This window comes from Mesoplodon densirostris, chromosome 2 (assembly GCF_025265405.1).
Source record: "Mesoplodon densirostris isolate mMesDen1 chromosome 2, mMesDen1 primary haplotype, whole genome shotgun sequence".
Lineage (NCBI taxonomy): Eukaryota > Metazoa > Chordata > Mammalia > Artiodactyla > Ziphiidae > Mesoplodon > Mesoplodon densirostris.
This window is the reverse complement of record NC_082662.1, coordinates 45,419,810-45,442,581: the sequence shown is the minus strand read 5'-3', so window position 1 is coordinate 45,442,581 and position 22,772 is coordinate 45,419,810. Positions and strand designations below refer to the sequence as shown.

Genomic DNA, 22,772 nt, shown 5'->3' with positions numbered 1-22,772 from the left:
AGAGTTCATATCCATCAACTCATTGAACAGTCACCATGACCCTGCAAGGGAACTGAGGCTCAGATAGACTAAGGGACTTTATCCAGGCCACACTGTGGAGCCTATTAACCATTCGTTCCCTCACTCACGCCACATTCACTCTTTCATTCACCTGAGGAACTGAATGATATTAAACATGGCTGGGCCCTGTGTATGTACTCTACACTCCCTCTCCTTCTGTTCCTTGGCAAGGGACCCCCTCCAGGAGCGACACAGAGCTGCTGGAGGGGCACGAGTCACTTGCCCCTGGGTCCTGGTCATCTCCCCTGGGCTTCCTAAGTATATCTGCTCTGTGGCAGGAAGACCAAGTCCGAATTCTCTGACTCCCCAGGTTAGGCGAGGGGCTCCTCTGAATCTCCACAGGCCCCAGGCTTCTCCCTGATCGCCTGCAGTTGTTAGGACCATTTTACCAGGGACCCATGTCTAAACTCCCTTCGGCCCACAGTGGGCCAGGCAGAGCACCATGGCTGGATCCACAGTAAGACCTGAGTGGGTTTGCTAGGAAAAGCCCTCATTTATGCTGCTAGGTTCCAAAGTCCCTTTGATTATCCCCAGCCCCACCTTTTTACCAAGAAGAGAGAATCCAGAAGAGGATGGTGTAGAGACATTTATTGGGTGTTTATGGAGCTGGGTCTAGACTGGGGACAGGGGCCTCCTCAGGGCTGCCTGGAATGTCACCGGCTGTCACTGTAGCCATGAAGCAGTGCTGGAGGAGGCGTTTGGGGTCCACAGCCTGCTCTTCATTGCAGTCCGGCCATGGGTTCAGGAAGGGTGACTCTGCCCGAGAGGGCTCACTCCCGGCACCTCCACTGAATTGCCCATGTTCCCACCTTGGCGGTCAGGCAGTACCTCATCAGGGTCTGGAAAACAGCAAGCCGAGGGCATGGGGCTTCCTCCTGCAGCCCTTCCTTTCCATCGGGATCATACACGCTGAACTTCCCTGAGTGCTTACCTTGGGCAGGATTGTGCTCAGAGTCTTAAATGCATCATTCATTTAACAAATATTCATTAACCATATACCACATCATGAACTAGGAGCTGTCAATGCTTCTCATGAACTTAACGTTTAATGGGGGAGACAGACAATAAACAATTGTTAGTACATATGAAGACTTCACCTTCACCATAAACCTGTGTGGTAGGTACTATTAAAAACTCATTTTTTAGGTGAAGATACAGGCTTACTACACAGCTAGCCTTCAGGGAAGTGCTGGAAAACTTAAAAACATATATTATTCTCTGCTTTAAGAATAGATTTCATGAGTCTCTTCAATGGCTGCTTAATCCTCTCCTCCTTTTATACCTGAGCTTGATAGGAAGCTCACTTGGCCTTATTATATCCCACTTCCCATTCATGACTTATTCTGCTGCAGCTTACTTGGTTTCTGCCCTCAGTAGAACTTAAAACTTTTTGTCACTGAATCCCATGGTTACTTATAAGTTATTGTCTCCCTTGGCTTATCGGGAGCATTTCACACAATTAAGCATTCCTGCCTTCTTGGATAAAAAGTATATCAAGTGTTCAAGCCAGAAATGTGAGTCAACTCTCACACCTCCTACCCCTACCCCTTTCCAAAGTCAAGCAATTCACCAGGTCCTGTTGATTCCACCAAATCACTATCTGCCATATCCACCCATTCTCTCCATCCTCAAGGCCACCACACTAGGTCAGGCTTTCATGTTCTTCTGCCCAGGCAAAACAGCCTTTGGTTGGGTCCCCTCCAGGCCACCTTCCAGGCTATAGCTAGAGAGATCTTTTTATTTATTTTATTTTATTTTTTTGGCTGTGTTGGGTCTTTGTTGCTGCGCGCGGGCTTTCTCTAGTTGTGGCGAGCGGGGACTATTTGTTGCAGTGCGTGGGCTTCTCATTGCGGTGGCTTCTCTTGCTGCCGAGTAGGGACTCTAGGCACGTGGGCTTCAGTAGATGTGGTGCACAGATTTAGCTGCTCCATGGCATGTGAGATCTTCCCGGACCAGGGCTTGAACCCCATGTCCCCTGTATTGGCAGGCAAATTCTTAACCACTGCATCACTAAGGACGTCCAGGGAGATCTTTCTGAGGTGAAGTGAGTCCATGTACTGCTCTTTCTCAAAAGCATTCAGTGTCTTCCCATTACCTGTGATCCTTGAGGTGCATTCAAGTTTCTTCATGTACTAGCCCCATCATCCCTTCTCTAGCTTTTTTACTACTACTCTTCCCTCAAGAACTCTATGCTTTATTATACCAAAATTTCATTGTTCCCTGAATGGGTCCATTCCTTCACATCTCTGGGTCTCCACTTTTACTGTTTCTTCTGCCTAGAATGACATTTTATACCTTCTTTGTCTAGAAAACTCCTATGCTTTAAAACCCATTGATGGAAGAGACCGAGGATGAACGGTGCCTCTGAAACCAAGGGAAGAGTGAATTTCAAGAAGGAGGCTGTAAGGCTTCTCTGGTGGCGTAGTGGTTAAGAATCCGCCTGCCAATGCAGGGAACACGGGTTCGAGCCCTGGTCCGGGAAGATCCCACATGCCTTGGAGAAACTAAGCCCGTGCGCCACAACTACTGAGCCTGTGCTCTAGAGCTCGTGAGCCACGACTGCTGAGCCCGCGTGCTACAACTACTGAAGCCCACGCACCTAGAACCTGTGCTCTTCAGCAAGAGAAGCCACCGCAATGAGAAGCCCACGCACTGCAACGAAGTGCTCGCCGCAATTAGAGAAAAGCACTTGCGCAGCAATGAAGACCCAACACAGCCAAAAATAAATAAGTAATTAAATTAAAAAAAAAAAAAAAGGGAGGCTGTATGAGACATTGGAGTTGGCTACGCAACATCCATTCCACCTCTTCCCACCCAGTAATAGCAATTATGTTTGGGTAGGATAGGCCCCATCTCAGCTCCAGCAGGGGGGCCTGCTTGATCCCAGCCCATCAAGTAGTCCTGTTCCTTTGCTACAGGGATGAGAAATCAGTGCATAGCATTTCCCTGGGTTCAGTGATTGGTTTAGGGTGGGCACAGGACCTGAGGTAGTCCAATCAGGGTAGAGCTCAGGCCTTTTTTTTCCTCCTGGTTGAAGGAAGAGATAGCTCCCTCTTTCTCCTCCTGGCTAGATGGGAACAAAAAGCACAGAGTCCCAGGGACTGCTGGCAGCCAACTTACTACCATGGGAAAAATCAGTCTGAGGAGAAAGCCAACACAAGATAGAGGGCAGAGCTGAGAGAATCTCAGAGGACAAAGCCGCAAGCATGAGGACATTGTGAACTTCTATTGAAACCATTCCTAAAGCTCATCCTACTTTTGGACTTCTCATCGACAGAGCCAAAAAATTCCTTTTTTGTTTTTTTTGTTTTGAACTTCCTATTTTTAATAATTTAAGGCTCACAAAAAGTTACAAAAATAGTAGAGAGTTCCATTGTACCATTCACCTAGCTTTCCCCAATGATAACATCTTACATAACCATGGAGTAATTTCAGAACTAGGAGACTGCCATTGACATAGTACAATTGACTAAACTACAGATCCTATTCAATTTTACCCATTTTTATATGGACTTTTTTTTGGTGTATAGTACTATGAACGCTTATCACATGTGTAGATTTATATAATCACTACCACAATCAGGATTAAGGACTGTTCCATCATCACAAAGAAATCTTCTCATGCTACCCCTTTATAGTCATACCTTCCTCCTAAACCTAACTCTGGTAACCACTAACCCCTTCTCCACACTATAGTTTTGTCATTTAAGAAGTGTTATATAAATGGAATTATGCAGTGTACAACTTTTCAGATTGGCTTTTTTCACTCTGTTTAATACCCTTGCAATCTACTCAAGTTGTTATGTGTATTGACAGTTCATTCGTTATGAACATTTGTATATAGGTTTTTGTGCAGACACACATTTTCATTTCTCTAGGACCACTTAGGAGTGTGATTGCTGTTTTGTATGGTATAGTGGATTGAATGGTGACCCCCAAAGATATCAGGTCCCAATTTCTGGAGTCTGTGAATGTTACCTTATATGGTTTTTGCAGATGTGATGACATTAAGGCTTTTGACATGAGATTATCCTCAGTTATCTGGATGGACCCTAAATGCCACCACAAGTGCCCTTATAAGAGAAAGGCAGGGATTTCCCTGGTGGTGCAGTGGATAAGACTCCACAGTCCCAATGCAGGGGGGTCAGGGTTTGATCCCTGGTCAGGGAACTAGATCCCACATGCATGCCACAACTAAGGAGCCCACGAGCCACAACTAAGGAGCCTGCGAGCTGCATCTAAGACCCGGCGCAACCAAATAAATAAATAAATAAATAAATAAATAAATATTTTTTAAAAAGAGAGAGAAAGGCAGAGGGAGATAGACACTCACAGACAGTGATGTAAAGACAGAGGTAGAGATTGGAGTGATACAGCTACAAGCAAAGGAATGCTGGCAGTCACCAGAAACTGGAAGAGGTAAGGAACAGATTCACCCATGGAGCCTTTGATTTCAGCCCAGCAAAACTGATTTTGAATTTCTGGCCTCCAGAACTGTGAGAGAATACATGTCTGTTATGTTAAGCCACCAAGTTTGTGGTAATTTGCTACAGTGGCCATAGGAAACTAATACATATAGTAAGTATGTTTAACTTTATGAAAACACCAAATTGTCTTCTGAAGTGGCTATACCATTCTAATTCCCACTAGAAGTATATAAGAGATCCAGTTGTTCCATGTCCTCACTTTGGATTGTCAGCGTTTTTACTTTAGGGTGCTGATAGATGAGAAGTGGTATCTCATTGTGGCTTTAATATGTGTTCTAGCTCCATTTATTTAAGTCTTCTTTGCTTTTCTTCACTAGCATTTTGTATTTTTTATCGTATAGCTCCTGTACATGTTTTGTTAGTTTTATACCAGAGTATTTCCTTTTTTTTCCAAGTGACTATACATGATATTATATTTAAAATTTTGGTCTCCAGTTGTTTGTTGCTGGTATATATAAATACCATTGATGTTTGGGTCTGACCTTACATACTATGACCATACTGAATGCACTTATTAGGTCTAGAAGGTTGTTTTGTGCATCTCTCTGTGTCTGTTTTGCAGATTCTTTGGGATCCTTTGTTATTTAAGCTTGCATTTTAAGGCATTCCATTTGGTACAGGGATTTAGTTCAATCTTCTATTCAATGCAAGAATCTCTTTCACTGAATCCCACATTTAGCCTTTTCCTGGTTACCTTCCAGGCTTGGGGGTGCTCTTTTTTTTTTTAAACCAAGAGTTACAATTGACGAACTAAATACGACCCATGGTGATGAGGGTGCACTTTACAAAAGTATTTCAGGTCTTATTCTAAGAAAGACACAGCTTTATTGAATTAACATTCTGCCTTCCTATGGCTTCCCCCACTGATCCTAACTCTGTTCTCTGGCTTCTCTCAAAATGTCTCTTCCTCGCGCCCCAGGGTAGCCTTGCAGAGACTGGAGGTCCTAGGCTGTGAACACTGAGACTCCTTTGCTTGAGGCCAAATGTCCCCAGCTCTTCAGTCGATACTCACATAATCTGGTTCTCAGACCAAGCTGGTCACCTGCCTCTGATCACCTTCTGATTGGTCAAAGTTCCTCTGAAATTGTGGGTCTCTGAGCAGCTGGCAGTCAGGGCTCAGGGGGAATCCTTGGGCTTCTAGGAGCTATAAAACCTTGGCTCAAATCCTCATTCTGATATTAAATCATTGTGCTATCTTGGGCTAACTTCTTCTCCTCTCTGGATCTCAGTTACTATTCTATAAAATGGGGTAGAAAGTAGGGCTGGTCTTGTTTTTCTCTTTCTTTTCCCTGGAATTTCAAATTGTAAAGGATTCTGTCTGTATAATAGACTGCCTTTATTAGGTACTAGCTCCCCCCTCCCATTTTCTATTAAAGAGTTCTGATTAGCAGGAAAGAGCCCGTGCTAATTACCCTCCTTGGACTAATATAATTCTAGCTCAAAACTAAGAAACTTGGTTCCAGTAAAACCTTTGAAATATTGGAAATTGCTCAGGAATCCTCATTGCTATATTTGGGGACCCTTCAGTGATATATTTGGAACACAAAGTTGGGAACCTGTGGAGTGGGTGCTAAAATGTTACCTCTGAGCTGTGACAGCTGATGCATTCTATTCAACTGGGAGTAAAGAAGGACCATCATTCCCTTGCTTCCAGACTCTATAATTCTGTTATTGTAATCTGAGCTTCCACTCACCCTTTTTTGGCAGATACATCACAATGCAGGTTCATTCTGAACTTGTGGACCCAGCATGTCTTTTTTATATGATTATCTTTCCCAGATCCCACGGATTCCCTCACATATGTATCCCAGGGCCTTCAGTTCCACAACCCTTCAATTCCCTTCCAGGGAAACCAGCAGAATAGGCAATGGTCCAACTCTTGAGTACACATATATATTTCTGCCTCTTCCTCTGGCTAATATATAATGAAAGTTATTAAAGTCCCTCAGTGGTGCCTGAAACCTGGGGGAGGGAGTTCTATCTTATCAAGGTGCTAGCCAAGAGGCACTTGGAGAGGAGGATGCCTAAAGGCAAATATAAAAAGTTCAATTTTCAAGTTACAATAAGATCCATGTTTGGCTAAAACACGCTGGTACAACAATCTTATCTGATTCTCCTAACAACTCTCTGAGGTAGGTGTTATTATTCCATGTTATAGATAAATAACTGAGGCCCAGACAGAGAAGGTTAGCACTGACACAGGTATTAAGTATTGGATCCAGGATACACTTTCCATTCTGCTTGATTCCAAAGCTTGGGCTCTTTCCACAGAGCAAGCATACCTTTAGTATAGGTTAGGAATTCTGTTAGGTGCTGGGGATACAAAGGCACTTAAGACATGGTTCCTATATTTGAGATATTAACAGACAGGTTGAGGAGACTAACATGTAAAAATCTAAGTGCCTAATAATAATAAAAATGAGGGTTACTCATCGTTAAAAGTCTACCATGTATCAGAGACTAAGTAGCTCCTATGTAAACATCACCTCTAGGTTTACAGTTTTCTTGGTGGGTATTATTGTACACATTTTACAGAGTAAACTGAGGCCCAGAGAGAAGTGACTTGCCTAAGGCCACACAATAAGAGTGACAAAGCCAGGATTAGAGCCAGGTTCTCTGACACCCCAGCCCAGGGTTGTGCTTTCCCACCTTTTTCCAGGGACCTTTTGGCCAGTCCCCCCATTACCTGGGGTCTTAGCCTGTAGTGACCAGCCAGGAAAGGAGTTCTCAGATTCTCTCCCTGCTTAGAGATGAGTCAAGACTGACCCATCACTGAGGCTTGTTTGGGTTATAGGTACTACCTCCCCAAGCGTGGTTAATTAAAAAGCAGTGGGCTCTGAGGAAGTGGAACCCTTCCTGGAAGGTAAGAGGGCCTGCTACAGGAAAAGATCTTTGGCCCAGGAGGCAAAGGCTTGGCCAGATGCCTGGGTGACCTTGGGCACATGAATGTCCCTTTCTGGGCCTCAGCAACCCATTGATACAGTGAGAACATCAGACTTGATTTCTAGGAGCCCTATGAATTAGTGAGAATGGCTGATTAATGATATCCTCACCAACACTTTTCAGAGGAGGATGAGAACTGAACTCTTACCTTTCTTTTTTTCCCCCCCACTTTTTGTCTCTTATTAAATGTACCTAGGTTGGAACATCAATTCCACACTTACCTCACTCACCTCATCTGTAAAATAGGATTGATAATAACCACCTGATAAGAGTAGTTGAACGGGTTAAATGGGATAATATGTTTAAAGTCCTTGGCATAGTGCCTAGCACAAACATAGAAGCTCGGTCAGCCTTCTGATCAAGCTAGTTCCTCACAAAGTACAAGAATAAAAAAGTTTACGGTCTTTGTTGCATCCCAAGTTTGAGGGATGGGGTAGGGTGGGGGTAATGGGACAGTACAGAACATCTGGGCAGCAGAAGGAGCCTATTTTCAGAAGCTCTGTTCTATTTCCACGCTGCTCTTGCCAAGGAACTCCCCATCCCGTCCTTGCCCCCAGACTCAGCGATCAGGACCCCAGGTACCATGTGCAGTGAGTGTGGGCTTTAGAGTCAGGAGATCGAGGTTGACATCCCAGCAGTACATGCTCACCAGCTGTGTAGACTTGGCCATTCACTTCCCTTGGCTGAGCCTTGATTTCCTCTCCTGTAAAATGGGGCTAATGATCTCTCTACATGTCCTGCCAGTGAAGGAGATGGAAACAGATGAAAGTCTGTGTAAGGGGGCAAGCTCTGATGAGTGTAAGGTAGCAGCCTGTAAACGTCTCAGATGCAGGAGGGACAAGAGGCTCCTGGGTTGATGCTGTGGGTTCAGAGGAAGGAGAGGACAGCACTTAATGAAGAAAAAAGGGAGGTGCTAAGAGCTGAGTTTGGGCAAAAGGCAGAGAGAGCCAAAAACTGTCATTTAGTGAACAGTCAGGAAATGCATTTTCCATCTGAAAAACAGGAAGCAAATAGCAAGAACACAAGCTGTGTCAAACCCTGGTGACTGAATAATTGAATAATCCAGCTGGTGGCTGAGCAGTGAAAAGCAGGAGGGTGGTTTTTATTCACAGGACCGACGGACGGGTGAACTGTGTTCCCTTGAGTTAGAAAGGCTACAGGGGATAGGGTGGGGAGAGATGAGGGGAGTAGGGCACAAGCAGAAGCACCCCACACACCTGGCCTGGTGAGGTAGAAAGAGTAGGACTTTGGAGGCAGAAAAACACACATATTTGAATTCCAGCTCCGCAATTTACAAACTGTGACCCCTTGGGCAAGTTATCTGACCTCCCTGGAACCTGGTTTTCACATCTGTAACATGGGTGATAATAACACCTACCTCACTGGGGTAGTTTGGAAAATTAGACAAGACAGTGCATGTAAAGTTTCAAATGGTATCTGGCATAAAGTAGGGACTTCCCTTTCTCAGCACAGGGATAAGGAGAGGAAGGAAGGTGGAGGTGGAGTTGGCTCTGTCGCTCACTCACTAGGTGACTGAGGCCTCGGTTTCCTGATCTGTAAAATGGATAGTAATAAGTTCTGTACTCTGCCTGGTTATTGTGAAGAGCAAATGAGATAGTCTATATAGAGCTAATTCATTCCTTTTAACTGCAGTATCATATTTTATTATTCCTCTACTGATGGACATTTAGTTTGTTTCCAGTGTGACAAGCTGTCATGGAATCCATCTTTACAAGTCCTCTCCTAGTGCAACTATATCTCTAAGGCAGATAATTAGAAAAGTGGAATTACTGAGTTATAGGGTATGTACATTTTTAGTTTAAATGGATAGTGCCAAATTGCTTTACAAAGTGGTTTTACCAATTTATTCTTATCAGTGGTATATGAGAGTATCCATTCCCCCCATGTAAACTTCTCACTATTAATGTGATCCATTTTTGGATTTTTGCCAATGTAATCATTTTAAAAAAAGGTATGTCATTCTTAAATTGCATTCTCCTGATTATTAGTAAGGTTGAACATCTTTTCATGTGTGTTGGGCATTTGTATTTCTTAGTGGATTATGTTTTTCCCACTTGTTCAAAGATATGCTTATATATTCTGGATATCAATCCTGTCTCTATTTTAGATACAGTTGATTCTCATTAGTCGCTGTAGTTATGTCCAAAAAAGTCACCACAAACACTGAATTAGTGAATACTGAATTATTGCTCCTTGGGGAAATACAAAGTTAGGTTCCTGTGAGCCTCTGGTCACATTTTTGTCAGTCGATCAATATATAACTTTGTTTTGTGTGTGTTTCTGTTTAAAAACACCTTATTTAATATATATTGCTAACTCATTAACATTTAACTCATGGCCAACAGCACTATACCTCCTGTCTGAGCAAAGTGTACTGAACACATGTATTTTTTCCATAAGGCACGTGACAGCCTTGTGCTGAGGAATACTAGACAGAACTTCAGCATTAATTTGGGGGTCATTTTCAACAGCGAAACCACCAACAAAAATCATAAAAATGCAAAAACGTGGCACTAAATATACCACGAAGAGGACACTTGTTTACTGTATAAGAGCAGAAACAAGAAGGCAGAGCATGGCCTTCCTTGTTCAACCTCAGCTGAGAATGTGTGTGATAGGGCAACTCAAATTTTTTGTTGCTCTGTGCACATCCACATCTGCACATGACCTCAAAAACACTGAAAGTATTGATTTTTGAGGTTACAAATTAATTCTAGCAAGTAGGCAAATTCACAAGTATGGAATCTGCAAATAATTAGGATTGACCGTGTGTGTGTATTTATATCTTTGCAGTCCACCACTTGTTTTTTAACTTTATGTATGGTATCTTTTGTACTATTTGTATTTGATGTCTATTTGTATTTGATGTAGGCAAATTTGCCAATATTTCCCTTATTTTTAAAATTAAATATTTTATTCATGTTACTATATTCTTTAATTAGTCTGTTTCTGGAGTCTCTTTCTATTCTAGGGTTTCTCAACATCAGCACTATTGACATTCTGGGTCAGATAATTCTTTTTTTTTTTTTTTTTTTTGCGGTACGTGGGCCTCTCACCGTTGTGGCCTCTCCTGTTGCGGACGCGCAGGCTCAGCGGCCATGGCTCACGGGCCCAGCCGCTCCGCGGCATGTGGGATCTTCCCGGACCGGGGCACGAACCCGTGTCCCCTGCATCGGCAGGCGGACTCTCAACCACTGTGCCACCAGGGAAGCCCTAGATAATTCTTTATTGTAGGGTGCTGTCCTATATATTGTAGGATGTTTAATAACATCTTCCTGTAACAAATAGGATGCTGACTATAATCAAATTATTTTGATTAACAATGAACACATGGAAGAGTTTGGGATGGAAATGTTCATATCATGAACCTCCTGAGAAATGTGCTGCTGCTTCAGAATATTCCAGAAACACTTTTGAGGCAAATGTTCCAAATATCATTTCTAAATATCTCCCCTCTGCAAAGGTGCTAACCTGCTGAATACAAGGAAATCATGTGACCTCTTTCTTACCTGTAGTCTGTAAGCTTAATCCTGGGTCCAACTTTGTGTGGGGTTTTGAGCTGATGAACAGGTAACAAAGCACACAGGCGGTGACAATGAAGGCTGGGAGGACCACTGCTGCTATGGACAGGCCCACAGGAGCACCAATACTGGGGAGAGAAAACCATAAGGGAGCAGAGGGTCAGGAAAGGACTTGGGAAGCAGCATGTTATAAGAGAAGTATTGTAAGTGTTATAGGAATCAGCCAACTTTAACTTTTGTTCTGTCTCTCCTTGCCTTAAACAGGCTTTCTGGGCCTAAGCATGGGAAAGAGCATCAACTATGTGGCAAGTACTCACCACATACATAACTTGACATGGCTCAGTGTCACCATGTAGTTGGGACTCAGTATGTGTTCCCTTTCTTCTCCTCTCCTTTCCTCAACCTGCTGCCACCCCAGGAAGCTAGAGATGATCTTAAAGAGCCCTCCCCACACTGCTGTTTCTTAAAAATCAAGGGACTTCCCTGGTGGCGCAGTGGTTAAGAATCCGCCTGCCAATGCAGGGGACACTGGTTCAAGCTCTGGTCCAGGAAGATCCCACATGCTGCAGAGCAGTTAAGCCCGTGTGCTACAATTACTGAGCCTGTGCTCTAGAGCCTGCGAGCCACAACTACTGAGCCCACGTGCCACAACTACTGAGCCCACGTGCCACAACTACTGAAGCCCGCGTGCCTAGAGCGCATGCTCCGCAACAAGAGAAGCCACCGCAATGAGAAGCCTGCGTACTGCAACGAAGAGTAGCCCCTGCTCGCCACAACTAGAGAAAGCCTGCACGCAGCAACAAAGACCCAACGCAGCCAAAAATACATAAATTTATCAAAAATCAAGACACATAGCAGGCCTTAGTTCAATACCCGCTGTCCTTCCAGACTCAAGGTAACTTCTGGCCCAGTCTCTAGTGGGTCATCACACCAGTGTGGACTCCATGTCTAGAACACCTCCCTGCTGCTGGTCCCTCACCCCACAACCTCACTGCCTCTGCCCCAAGTCAGGCCTTGGTCACCTGGTCTCCAGACAACTACCTTCTGGCTCATTTTGGGGGGCCACTGTCTTTCCTGTTTCACATGATCTCTCCCATCATCTCCCCACATCAGAATTTCACCTGTCCTTGAAGGCCCATCTCAAATGTCTCCTCCTCAGTGCTTTCCTTGGTCCTCTTTCTCTCTCCTTTCTTCTTCCAGGCCAGGCCCACCCAGCCAGGACATCTACTCTGGGCCTTTAGCACTTCCTACTTGGTCAGGCAGCCCAATGTGGTAGGGAAAGAACAAAGAGCTTTGGAACTCTTACAGACGCACCTGGTTTAGGACCCAGGTCTGTACCTAACTCGATGTGAGATCTTGATAAAATTACTTAGCCTTTTGAGCCTCAGCTTCTTTGTTGGAAAAGTGAGAATGATCAAAACCCAGCACCTCACAGTTGGTGGTGAGGATGAATGATATATGTAATATTCTTGGTGCATAGAAGTTCAACATATTCCTCATGTGTTCTTTGTAGGGAGACTGAGACCATGTTTAACTGGCTTTGTTCTCTCCTTGTACAAGCTCCAGCACATAGTAGGCACTTAGTAACTATTATTGAGTACCTACTTTTTGTCAAACACTGTGGGATGTTCTCCCAATAGTAGGGGATAGGTAGCACCAGGGTTGTTTGTGTGTCCTTTCTGCCTGTGATTCCTGCAGCTTTTCTGCCCACCCCTCCCAGCCCTGACCCCAGCCTCAGATTCCTGCCTTTGCCATTTCTGTTGGATTTCACTCCCAGCTAGCTGATGGCTAACTTCCACTAAACAGAAACACCTTAGAGCTTTGGAGAGTCTGTTTTCCCAAAGCTAAATAAATTACTGGATATCCCTGCAGTGGAATAGTATACAGCTATTAAAAACATGTTTTCAAATAATATTTAAAATCAAGGATAAATTCTGATGAGATAATGTTAAGTGAAAAAAGCAGGACCCACTACTAATTATATAGTGTAGTCCTAACTTAAATAAATAAACATAAACATAACATATACATGCATAACATAACATAGGTAAGGTTGGATGTAAATACACTAAAACGCTAACGGGCTGTCTCTGGGAGTAGCACAGGCTGTGGATGTCCTGTCTGTGTCCCATTGGGTCTTACAGTTGTGGAATATTCTGGCCAGGGTTTCAAAAGCCCACAAATGTACCTCTTTGTCTGAGGGCTTTCTTGGGCCCAGAACAGTCTCTGTCTGCACGTTGAACAGGTCAAAAGTACAGGAAAATTAATGCCTCCCTTCTCCCACAAGCACACAGCCAATGACTGAAAGAAATTTGTATGTAAATACCCAGCTTCCTGGCCCTCAGATGGGATGACTCTGAGAGTATGTTCTACACTGGCTGGCAGAGTTCAGCAGTTTAAGCTCTGGTGGCCCTTGGTGGTGACTTGCTTGGTAACACCATCATTAGCTCCTTCCCTTTCCCATCTCACTTCCCCACCCTGTACCAGTATTTTCTAGGATTGCTTGTCATATAAACTACTTGCCCTCAAATCCTTGTTTCCAAGTCTTCTGGGGAGCGCAAGCTAAGACACTGGATTTCTCACGGATGCTTTCCTTTTCTGTTTCTCCTGTCCTTTCCACATTGAGCATATAGTACTTTTTAGTTCTTTAGTACTAGCTTACTACTTGTTAGTTTACTGTTTAACTAAGTATTATTTCCTTTCTTGAGATATACTCACTGTTTATAAGGCTGTTATCTGGAAGACTCGTGCTCAGGTTGGGACCACAACCTTTACAAGGGACATCCATGGGCACCTAGCTGGAAAAAGCCCTGTAAAAATAGGATCCTTTGAGGAGTGGGTGAGAAAGCTGGGGGGATATATTCCAGATCAGCGGTCAGTCAGGTAGTGGGCACTGCTCTGATGGTCTGTCTGGGAACGGAGGAACAAGCTCCCAAGGACAGAGCTGGGAACAACAAGGGAGGGTCCAAGGGGGAAAATCTGTACTCAGTATAAGATGAACTCAAATGATCAGAGTTTTCCCATGGTGAATGTACTGCCTCAAGAGGTGGTAAGTTTCCTATTGTTGGACAGGTTTGCACAAGACCTGGATGAATCCACCTTTCAATGAAGTTAGAGGTTCCTGCCTATGGTGGGAAATTGGATTGAAGAGCTGCTAGCCTTCTAGGATTTCACAGATCTATGACTCTGAAAGATAGGTAACCCACTGTGACTTCTAGGAAAGAACTGGAGGGATGGTCTAACATTTGTTAGGGTTTTTGAGTCAGACAGTTCTAAGTGTGAATCCTGGTTCTCTCACATATAAGCTGAAAAATCCTTCACCCTTTGAGCTTCATTTTCTTCATTCATAAAAGTTACTATATCACCAAGTGTCCATAAAGATTAAATGAGATAGTGTATATACAGTGCCTGACCGCCAGTCCTGATAAAAAACAGAACTACTGATAAAGGATGTTTGGAAAGTCAGCCAGACATGTGATAGCACCAGCTGCTTCTCCACAGGGAGTCTTCATTTCCTGAGACATGCTTTTTTTTTAAAATAAACTTATTTATTTTATTTATTTATTTTTGGCTGCGTTGGGTCTTCATTGTTGCACGTGCGCTTTCTCTGGTTGCGGTGAGCGAGGGCTACTCTTTGATGCAGTGCGTGGGCTTCTCATTGCAGTTGCTTCTCTCCTTGCGGAGCACAGGCTCTAGGCGTGCGGGCTTCAGTAGTTGGGGCTCACGGGCTCTAGAGCACAGGCTCAGTAGTTACGGCGCACATGCTTAGCTGCTCCGTGGCATGTGGGATCTTCCTGGACCAGGGCTCAAACCCGTGTCCCCTGCATTGGCAGGCAGATTCTTAACCACTGTGCCACTAAGGAAGTCCTGAGACATGCTTTTAAAGACAGCAATTCTTCTTGAGCACTATCCAAGGAAACAATGTTTACCTGCTGATTTTCATGTTTTTAAGGGCCAGCTTTCATGAAAAGGGCCAAATGGAGTCCAGAACAAAACAAGTTCTCTACCCTGCAATGGCGGGGCTTTGACATCCCATGCTGGAAGGGTTGTTTCAGGGTTTGGAGTATACTGATCACCTAATGTCCTGAGGACCCCAGTTTCCCTCCTCCACTTTGCAATTGTCTGTGATGTTTATGAACCATATTATAGCCATGCCTAGGAAGAGTCAGCCCTGCAGGCTAGAACCTTTCAGCTGCCCTTGGGGTCATAGAATGGAAGCATACAACATGCAATGTGACCTCAGAGATCACCCCATCCAACCCTCTAGCTCACTGTCTGAGCCACTAAAGCACTCTATGTCTCAAGAGGGTCCAAGGCAAAGAGAGGGACCACAAGGGGTGTATAGGGAAGGGGGTGGTAGTAGTGGGATGGGATCCTGGCTGGGTGCTGAGGAGTTTACTCATCTCTGTGTCTCCAAGTGCTACAACAGTGTCCAGAAGACAGCAGAGGGTCAGTGAGTATCTTTTCAAGTGATCTGAGTAGAGCAGGTTATGAGAGCCAGGCTAGATTTAGACATTTGTGCAGCAGGTCAAGCCTGGGCTTGGGACCAGACAGGCCTGAGTTTTCATCCCAGTTCTGCCACTTCCTCTCACTGGAGTACTCTAAGATAGTAACTTAACCTCTTTCATGTTTTCTCATTTGTAAGATGGAGAGAAGATGTGCCAGCGTTGTGAATGTGTGAATGCATCTAGCCCTTGGATGGTGTTAGGTAATGTTCTTTAAATCTCAGTGTACCATGACATTGCTGGAAGATCTTGGACAATTCACTTTTATATTCTGAGTTCACTTTCCCCACCTATGAACCAGGGAAAGGGAACTCCCTTTTATTGAGCACTTACTATATGCACTAGTCACTTTCACATGCATTATTGCACTTAATCCTCACAATAATTCCATGAGACAGGTATTACTATTGCCATTTTAAGGATGACAAAAGAGACTCGGAGATAATTTGCCCAAATTCACATAGCTAATAAGGGAACAGAGCCAAAGTTTGGACCAGGTTCTAACCAGCCCCAAAGCTCCACACTGCTTCCATACCTCAAAGGGAGGTCAGTGGTGTCATAGTTCAATACTCAGCTCAGTACTAAGTACACAGTGGGTCTTCAACAAATACTCCATTGTTATATTTTAGATGCACGTCATATCTCTTTAAATGGACTGTGAGCTCCTCAGAGAGGGAATCATTGATTTCTGTGTCTCTAGTGCCTAGCCTAGCACCTGGCACAAAGCAAAGGCTATAATGAATGGATGAAAATATGGATGAACAGAGAATATATGAATATAATTCCCCAGGTGACAGCAACCAAATGTGCAGGATCTGAAAACCTGGCCATCTGAAAATCCTTTGGAATTACAGATTGAGCAGTCTAGAAAACCAATAATATCTGTAATTGTTAGTGGCATATGCCAAGTTGATTTTACCTCTTGATCTCATTTGGTCCTTGCCCTAGTCAGAAATCATCCTCCCCATCTGATAGATGAAAAGACAGAGGCTCAAAGAGGTTTTAGAGGCAGACTGTCCTTTCCCACCCAGCAGGCACACAGCCTCTGGTCACATACCTCCAGGGACAGGAAGATCACTGTCTACTGAGGCAGCCCACTCCATTTTCGTTGATGCCTGTTTCCCAGAGCAGGCTCAGGGTCAGGTCCTATTCTCTGGGTGAGGCCTTTGGAGACCCACAGAGATTGAGACCTGTTGCCCTCTCAGTCCCACACTTAGGTTCCAGGAATGTCAGCACTGGCCTAACCACCTGCTTCTCTGAACTAGTGGGGAAACTGAGGTCCTGTGGTGGGGATTCACCCAAATTACACTGATCTGGCTTCTGCTGTGGCATTATGTCATTGCCTTGTTATGCACTTGGAGACAACTCTGAGTCTTTGGACTTCTGCCTTAGCTCAGAACTCACCACAGGGTCTGGCATTGCTAAGGCCTCAGGAAGGGGTGGCTGAAAGAATGACTAAATATGAGGGGGAACAAAAGAATTGAGGTTGGGCTGAGGCTCAGGTTGAGTTGGGGTGTAGCATCAGGTGAGGTATTAAGGCTTGAGAGTGAGGTTTGAATGTAGGTCTAGACAGTGTTTGGAGTTGGGGTGAGGAAGGAGAGCTGAGGTGGGGTTGCAGGGAGGACTGAGGTGGAGGTTAGGGCTGCTGATAGAGTAAGTACTGGGGAGTGGGTAAGGTCAGGGATGACGCTGACGATGGCATTAGGGAGGGGACGCTGGTGGGTACTTGGATAAGGGAGGAGTCTGGGTATCCTGTGAAGGCTGCAAGATGGGAGTTTGCTGTTAGGCTGGGGCTTGTTATGTAGTTTGAGGTTGGGTTGAGGGTGGTGGATGATGATGTCTGGAGTGGGGATGAAGTGAAGGTTTTTCAGGGTGGAGTTGGTGTGAGGTTCAAGGATGGATCTGAATAACGGTTGGGTCAAAATGGGGGAATGGAGCGGAGAAGCGGCCACAGGGGGAGCTGGGTTGGTGACAGGGCGAGAGCCTGAGGGGGTAACGACTGGGTGGGTGTCGGTGCTGACGTGGTGGTGGGCACCTGGATGAGGATTGAGACTTTAGCAGGCGGCCGGGCCGAGGATGGAGCACGGGGGCTAAGACTGGAGTGGGGTTCTAGGTGGGGTTAGGGCCAGGGTCAGTACCTGAGCCACTACATGTAGCTGTGCTCGCAGGGGAAGAAGCTGTGCGGGTCGTCGCAGCAGTACTTGTGGTCGCGGAAGCCGCAGCAGAAGACGGCCGCCGAGAGACGGACGGACGGAGACAGAACTGAGCCCGAGAAAGATACAGGGAGAGAGGCAGAGATAAGCCGAGAGACAGAGATTGACGCAGAGACGAGGAAGACACAGCGAGGGGCGCGGAGACGCAGCGGTTAGAGACCTAGAGTCCCCGAGGACGGAGGGAGACGACCAGGTACGCCGACAGGGCTCGGCAGGAGGGGAGATGGAGGAGGGAGAGGGAGGGAGGAGGAGGGCGTGGAGAGCGGCGGGAAGGCGGGCGGGAGACGAGAGGAGGGAGCCGCCTGCGTCTCTGCCAGCGTCCCCCACCGGCCCCACTACGTTCCCAGTTTATGCACTAGGGCGCTGGGTGCTCGGAGAGACAGCGCATGTGCGGGGTGGCAGAGCGGGAATCGAAGCCACCTGCTTGGATTCCACATCTGCGCTGAGCGCCCGCCCTTGTGCTAGGCGCTGTGCGCGGCAGTCCCAGGCTAGCGCAGGACACAGACAGGGGACCTGCCGTGGACCACACATTAGGGTCAGTATAGGGATGATCAATGCACGACCTCACTTAAGCTTCACAACAACCCAGAGGACCAGGGGTTTTCATACTCATTTTATAAATGAGAGCTTAGAGTCAAATTAAAGTCATTTTCCGGGGCTCTTAAGCCCATGGGATTTTACGTGGGTCTGCCTTGTTCCCAAGCCCTTGCTCTTTCTCGGGTTCTGTCAGCGCCTCTTTTCCAGTGACTTTTATATGTTGTCATCCTCTGGCTTCCTTGCCTGCCACTTCCTTTCCCTGAGCAGCTAACTCATGCACTGACATGTTCACGCTCCCCTGTTCATACTCTCTGCCACACTGGCCTAGGACAAGGGGGGCTAGTGGATGTCCAGATGGTAACTCCACCCAGCAGGAAGCAAAGCCAACACACCTCTCCATTCTCACACATCATTTCCAGATCACAAGGTTGGTGTTCTCACTAGGATCAGAGAACCACAGTCTGAAGGAACTGTATGAAGCCTTTGGAGACTGCCTGTCTGTCCTCTCAGGGTACACTGGGGAAACCCAGGCTCTGAGAGGTGCACAGTATGGCCCAATTACACTGAACCAGGACTAGGGACTGCTGAACTTTAGTTGTCAATACTTCCCATGCAGCCAATCACAGAGTGTTGGGGCTGAAAAGGACCTATGGGTCATGTAATCTGTTACTGAGTTACAGCTGGCATTAAAAAAAAAAATTAATGGAATAGAAAATGCACACTGCAAATAGCAAAGTTAAGTATTCTTTCATAAAATGTTTGTTTCATTTACATGTGTCTCTATGTACTGTGGTCCAGATCACAATGTAAAATGCATTTCTTATTTTGAGTCAGGTCAAAAAGGTTTGAAAACCACTGAATCTGACACCTCCCATTGTACAGATGGGCAGGGACTCACTCAAGATTAAAAAGTATTTAGCTCTCCTCATTTCTCACAGCTCTGGGTAGAGTAGGAAATGGCTAATGTGATGCCTTGGGGGTCCCTAATTCCTCCATCCCTTGCTTTCAGTGTGTATGGGATAAATCATGGGCATCAGGGGATCTGGGCTCAAGCCCTAGCGCTACCCCTTCTCTGCTTTTTCTCTCTGTCCTTCAGGTTCCTTTTCTTCCTCCAGGTCAGCTCCTCAGATACGGATGTGTGCCATGCCCTTGACCTGGGCTCTGGGGCCCCTGAGACAGATCAGATCTGGGTCTGCCCTTGAGAAACACAGTATAGTGGGGGAGTCGGACAGATGATCACAGGACACGTCAGTGAAGAGGGAAATTCAGGGACCATGGCCACAGAGGGATCACCATCTGAAGGAGAAGGGAAGAGTTTTGAGGGGGTAGTGTCTTCAAGGGTCACTGTAAGATCAAATATGAAAACGGGAAGGAATTGTTATTATCCTCCAGAAAATTCCTCCCCTCAGCTGTGAATCTCTGGAAACTGGGAACTGTATGACTACTCTAATGGAGGTGCACTTTGGCCTCTTTATTAGATGGAGAGCAAAGAGAAAGGGTGCAGTCCTGTGGAAAGGATCAGGGTCTCCTGGAGACATGGGATTCAGCTGTGAGGTGCAAAGCACTCTGCTCTGGCTTTTGGCAAAATTGGGAAGCTGTCAACAGTTTCCAAAGCCCTTTTCCAGCCAAGAATTAATTTGTTCCTCCAGCAACCCTGTGGAGTGAGCCAAGCAGGGATGATCGTGCCCCTGAGAGAAATAACAAGGCCAGTGTCACAAAGCAGCCAGTGGCCCAGGCAGGACTAGTATCCATGTCTGTCTAGCCAAGGGTCCTCTCTAGCAGTCTGATGAAGACTATGGTCCCCTATTCAGAAGAATATTTTTACCTACAAAAAGTAAATTACTTAGGATTACAAAGGATACCAATTATGTAGAATCATTATCAAAATAGTTATTTTGTGAATTAGTTCTTTTTTAACATTAAATAATGAGATTGAGAGATTCGTCTATTAACTATTGTAACTTTGAGATGGTGAATGAGTGTAAACAGTATTTCAAGATATTGCTACTATAATGCAATACAAAAATAACTGATTTCTATTGGTGACAAAGTGACAGGTTCTGCTAATACTACTGTGATTTGTTGCTTACATGCATGATAGAAGAAAATGCTAAATTTGACTTAGAGGTATGAAAACAAGGATGTAATCTTTTTCAATCCAAGTTCATGGACCTCTCCCATGCTGAACTCTATCAGTGGACCCCTTGGGCTCTTTGGAATCTATGCTAAAATCTTCTACCTCTTCTGCTCTAGAACCTACCCTAATGCCTGTTCCTTCATCATGTGCGTCATGTTTCTTCCTACAGACACTTACTGCAGACCTACTATGTGCCAGGCAGTTTCCCATCTTGCATGTCATGTAGTCCTTGAAATACTTTCTTTGAGGTAGGTGTTTTTCTTCCCATTCTGCAGGGAAGGTAACTGAGACTCAGAGAGGACAAGTGATTTATCCAAAGCCACACAGCTAGTAAATAGACCCCTCCTTCCTCCCAACCTGAGGTCTGGGGGCCAGAGTCTCCAACCAGAGGGGAAGGAAAGTGTAGGAGGGAAGAGTAAGCAGGGAGAACTCATATTTATGGAGAACACACTGTGAACTAGAAATTGTGCTCTGTGCTTTTCATAGTCTCCTTCAGTCCTCACAACTCTGTGCAGTGTTACTCTCTTAATAAAGATAAAAACAATTAAATATGTACATATTTATTATAAAACAACAAATTAGAAAATACAGATAAACCAAAAGAAAAAATATCACCCATTACCTCACCAGGTAGAAATATCTCTTAATACTTTGGTATGGAGTCTTCCAGATACACACATAATTTTGCACCCACTCTACCCATAGGAAAACTGGACCCAGAGAGGTTAAGTAACTTGCTTAAGGATATACAAGTAATAAGCTACAGTCACCTGCGGTGTGACCTTAGGCAGGTCACTTTCTCTCTCTGCATTAGGGCAGTAGTGAAGATGGAAGAGCATGAAGCCTGGCACCCAGTGAGTCACAGTAACTGGAAGCTCCTTCCGCGTGGTTCTCAAAACAATGCACTCTAGACCTGGCAGCCTTGCTCCGGAGCCCAGTCCTCAGGGGTTTGGAAAGAAACGTCCCTCGCTGTCGTGGGCCGCGCAGCTCGGTGACCGAAGCCCACGGAGGCTGAGAACCCGGGCACAACCCGCGGTGAGGACTCGGTTCGCTCACCGGGGGGGTCTGCCCGGAGTCCTTGGACTCTGGACGCAGCGGAGCACCCCCCTCTCCCCTTGCCCTACTGCCTCCAGCTGTAACCGCCCGACGCCCCTCCCCGATGGCTCTCCCCATCCCCGACCCGGCTCCGGTGCCAGCTTGCAGGTCACCGCAGTTGGAGAAGCAAAGAAAGGACGCTGACGTGCATTAAGCACAAGTGCCAGTTCCTCGCACGACCACTCCCTTGATGCCCAAGACTGATTCTTTCCCTTCTTTTCCAGAATGAGGCTCTTGCGTCTCATCCTGAGAGAAGTGACTTTGCCACGTTGGAACATGAAATCCAGGGACAAACCGGACTGAGGCTCAGATCTCCTGATACCAGCTAAGCTCTCCCCCAACTCTAAGTGGTCACTCTTTGGGTTTAGGTTTTCGTTAGTTTGCTGTTTGTTTGTCTTCCTATGAAATCTTTAAAACACACAAACAACATAAAGAATAATACAAGAACCACCCATGTACTACTCAAATTTAAGAAATGAAAAATTTGATCAATCCTGTTTGAAGCCCCACTCCTGCCCTCCATACTCCTCATTCCCCACATAAGTATTCTCCTGAATTTGGTGTTTATCATCCCCATGCTCTTATTCATGCATTTATCACATATGTGTGGATCTTTGAACAATGTATGAAATTGCTTTACATGTGATTACATCTTAAATAAATAGCATCACATTGCATGTATTCTTCTGGAGCCTGCTTTTTTTCACTCAGTCTTATGTTTTTGAGTTTTGTCTATATTGATGTGTATGCTCAGTCTGGCTCATTCATTTTTACTGCTATATAGTTTTCCACTTAGTGAATATATGATAATTTATTATCCATTTTCTGCAAAGTTCAGATTCCTTCCAACTTCTTTTATTACTGTATAATGCTGTTTCTCTTGTGATTTTTTTTTTTTTTTTTGCGGTACGCGGGCCTCTCACTGTTGTGGCCTCTCCCGTTGCAGAGCACAGGCTCCGGACGAGCAGGCTCAGCGGCCATGGCTCACGGGCCCTGCCGCTCCGCGGCATGTGGGATCTTCCTGGACCGGGGCACGAACCCATGTCCCCTGCATCGGCAGGCGGACTCTCAACCACTGTGCCACCAGGGAAGCCCTGTGATTTTTTATTTTTAAAATCAATTTTACTGAGGTATATTTTACAAACAGTAAAATATACCCATTTTAAGTGTACAGCTTGGTGACTTTATACTCATGTAACTACCACCACAGTCAGGATACAGCACATTTCCATCACTTGTCACCATCCATTGTG

The 22,772-nt window shown here is 45.4% G+C and overlaps 1 protein-coding gene across 1 annotated transcript; it reads right to left on the bottom strand.

The window, feature by feature from the left end:
• Positions 1 to 658: 658 nt before the first annotated feature.
• Positions 659 to 21,597, bottom strand: SHISAL2A (shisa like 2A). The gene is given in 5 exon segments (XM_060119218.1): positions 659 to 807; positions 810 to 899; positions 11,021 to 11,160; positions 17,676 to 17,799; positions 21,276 to 21,597. Coding segments are annotated over 5 exon segments (825 nt in total).
• Positions 21,598 to 22,772: the final 1,175 nt, after the last annotated feature.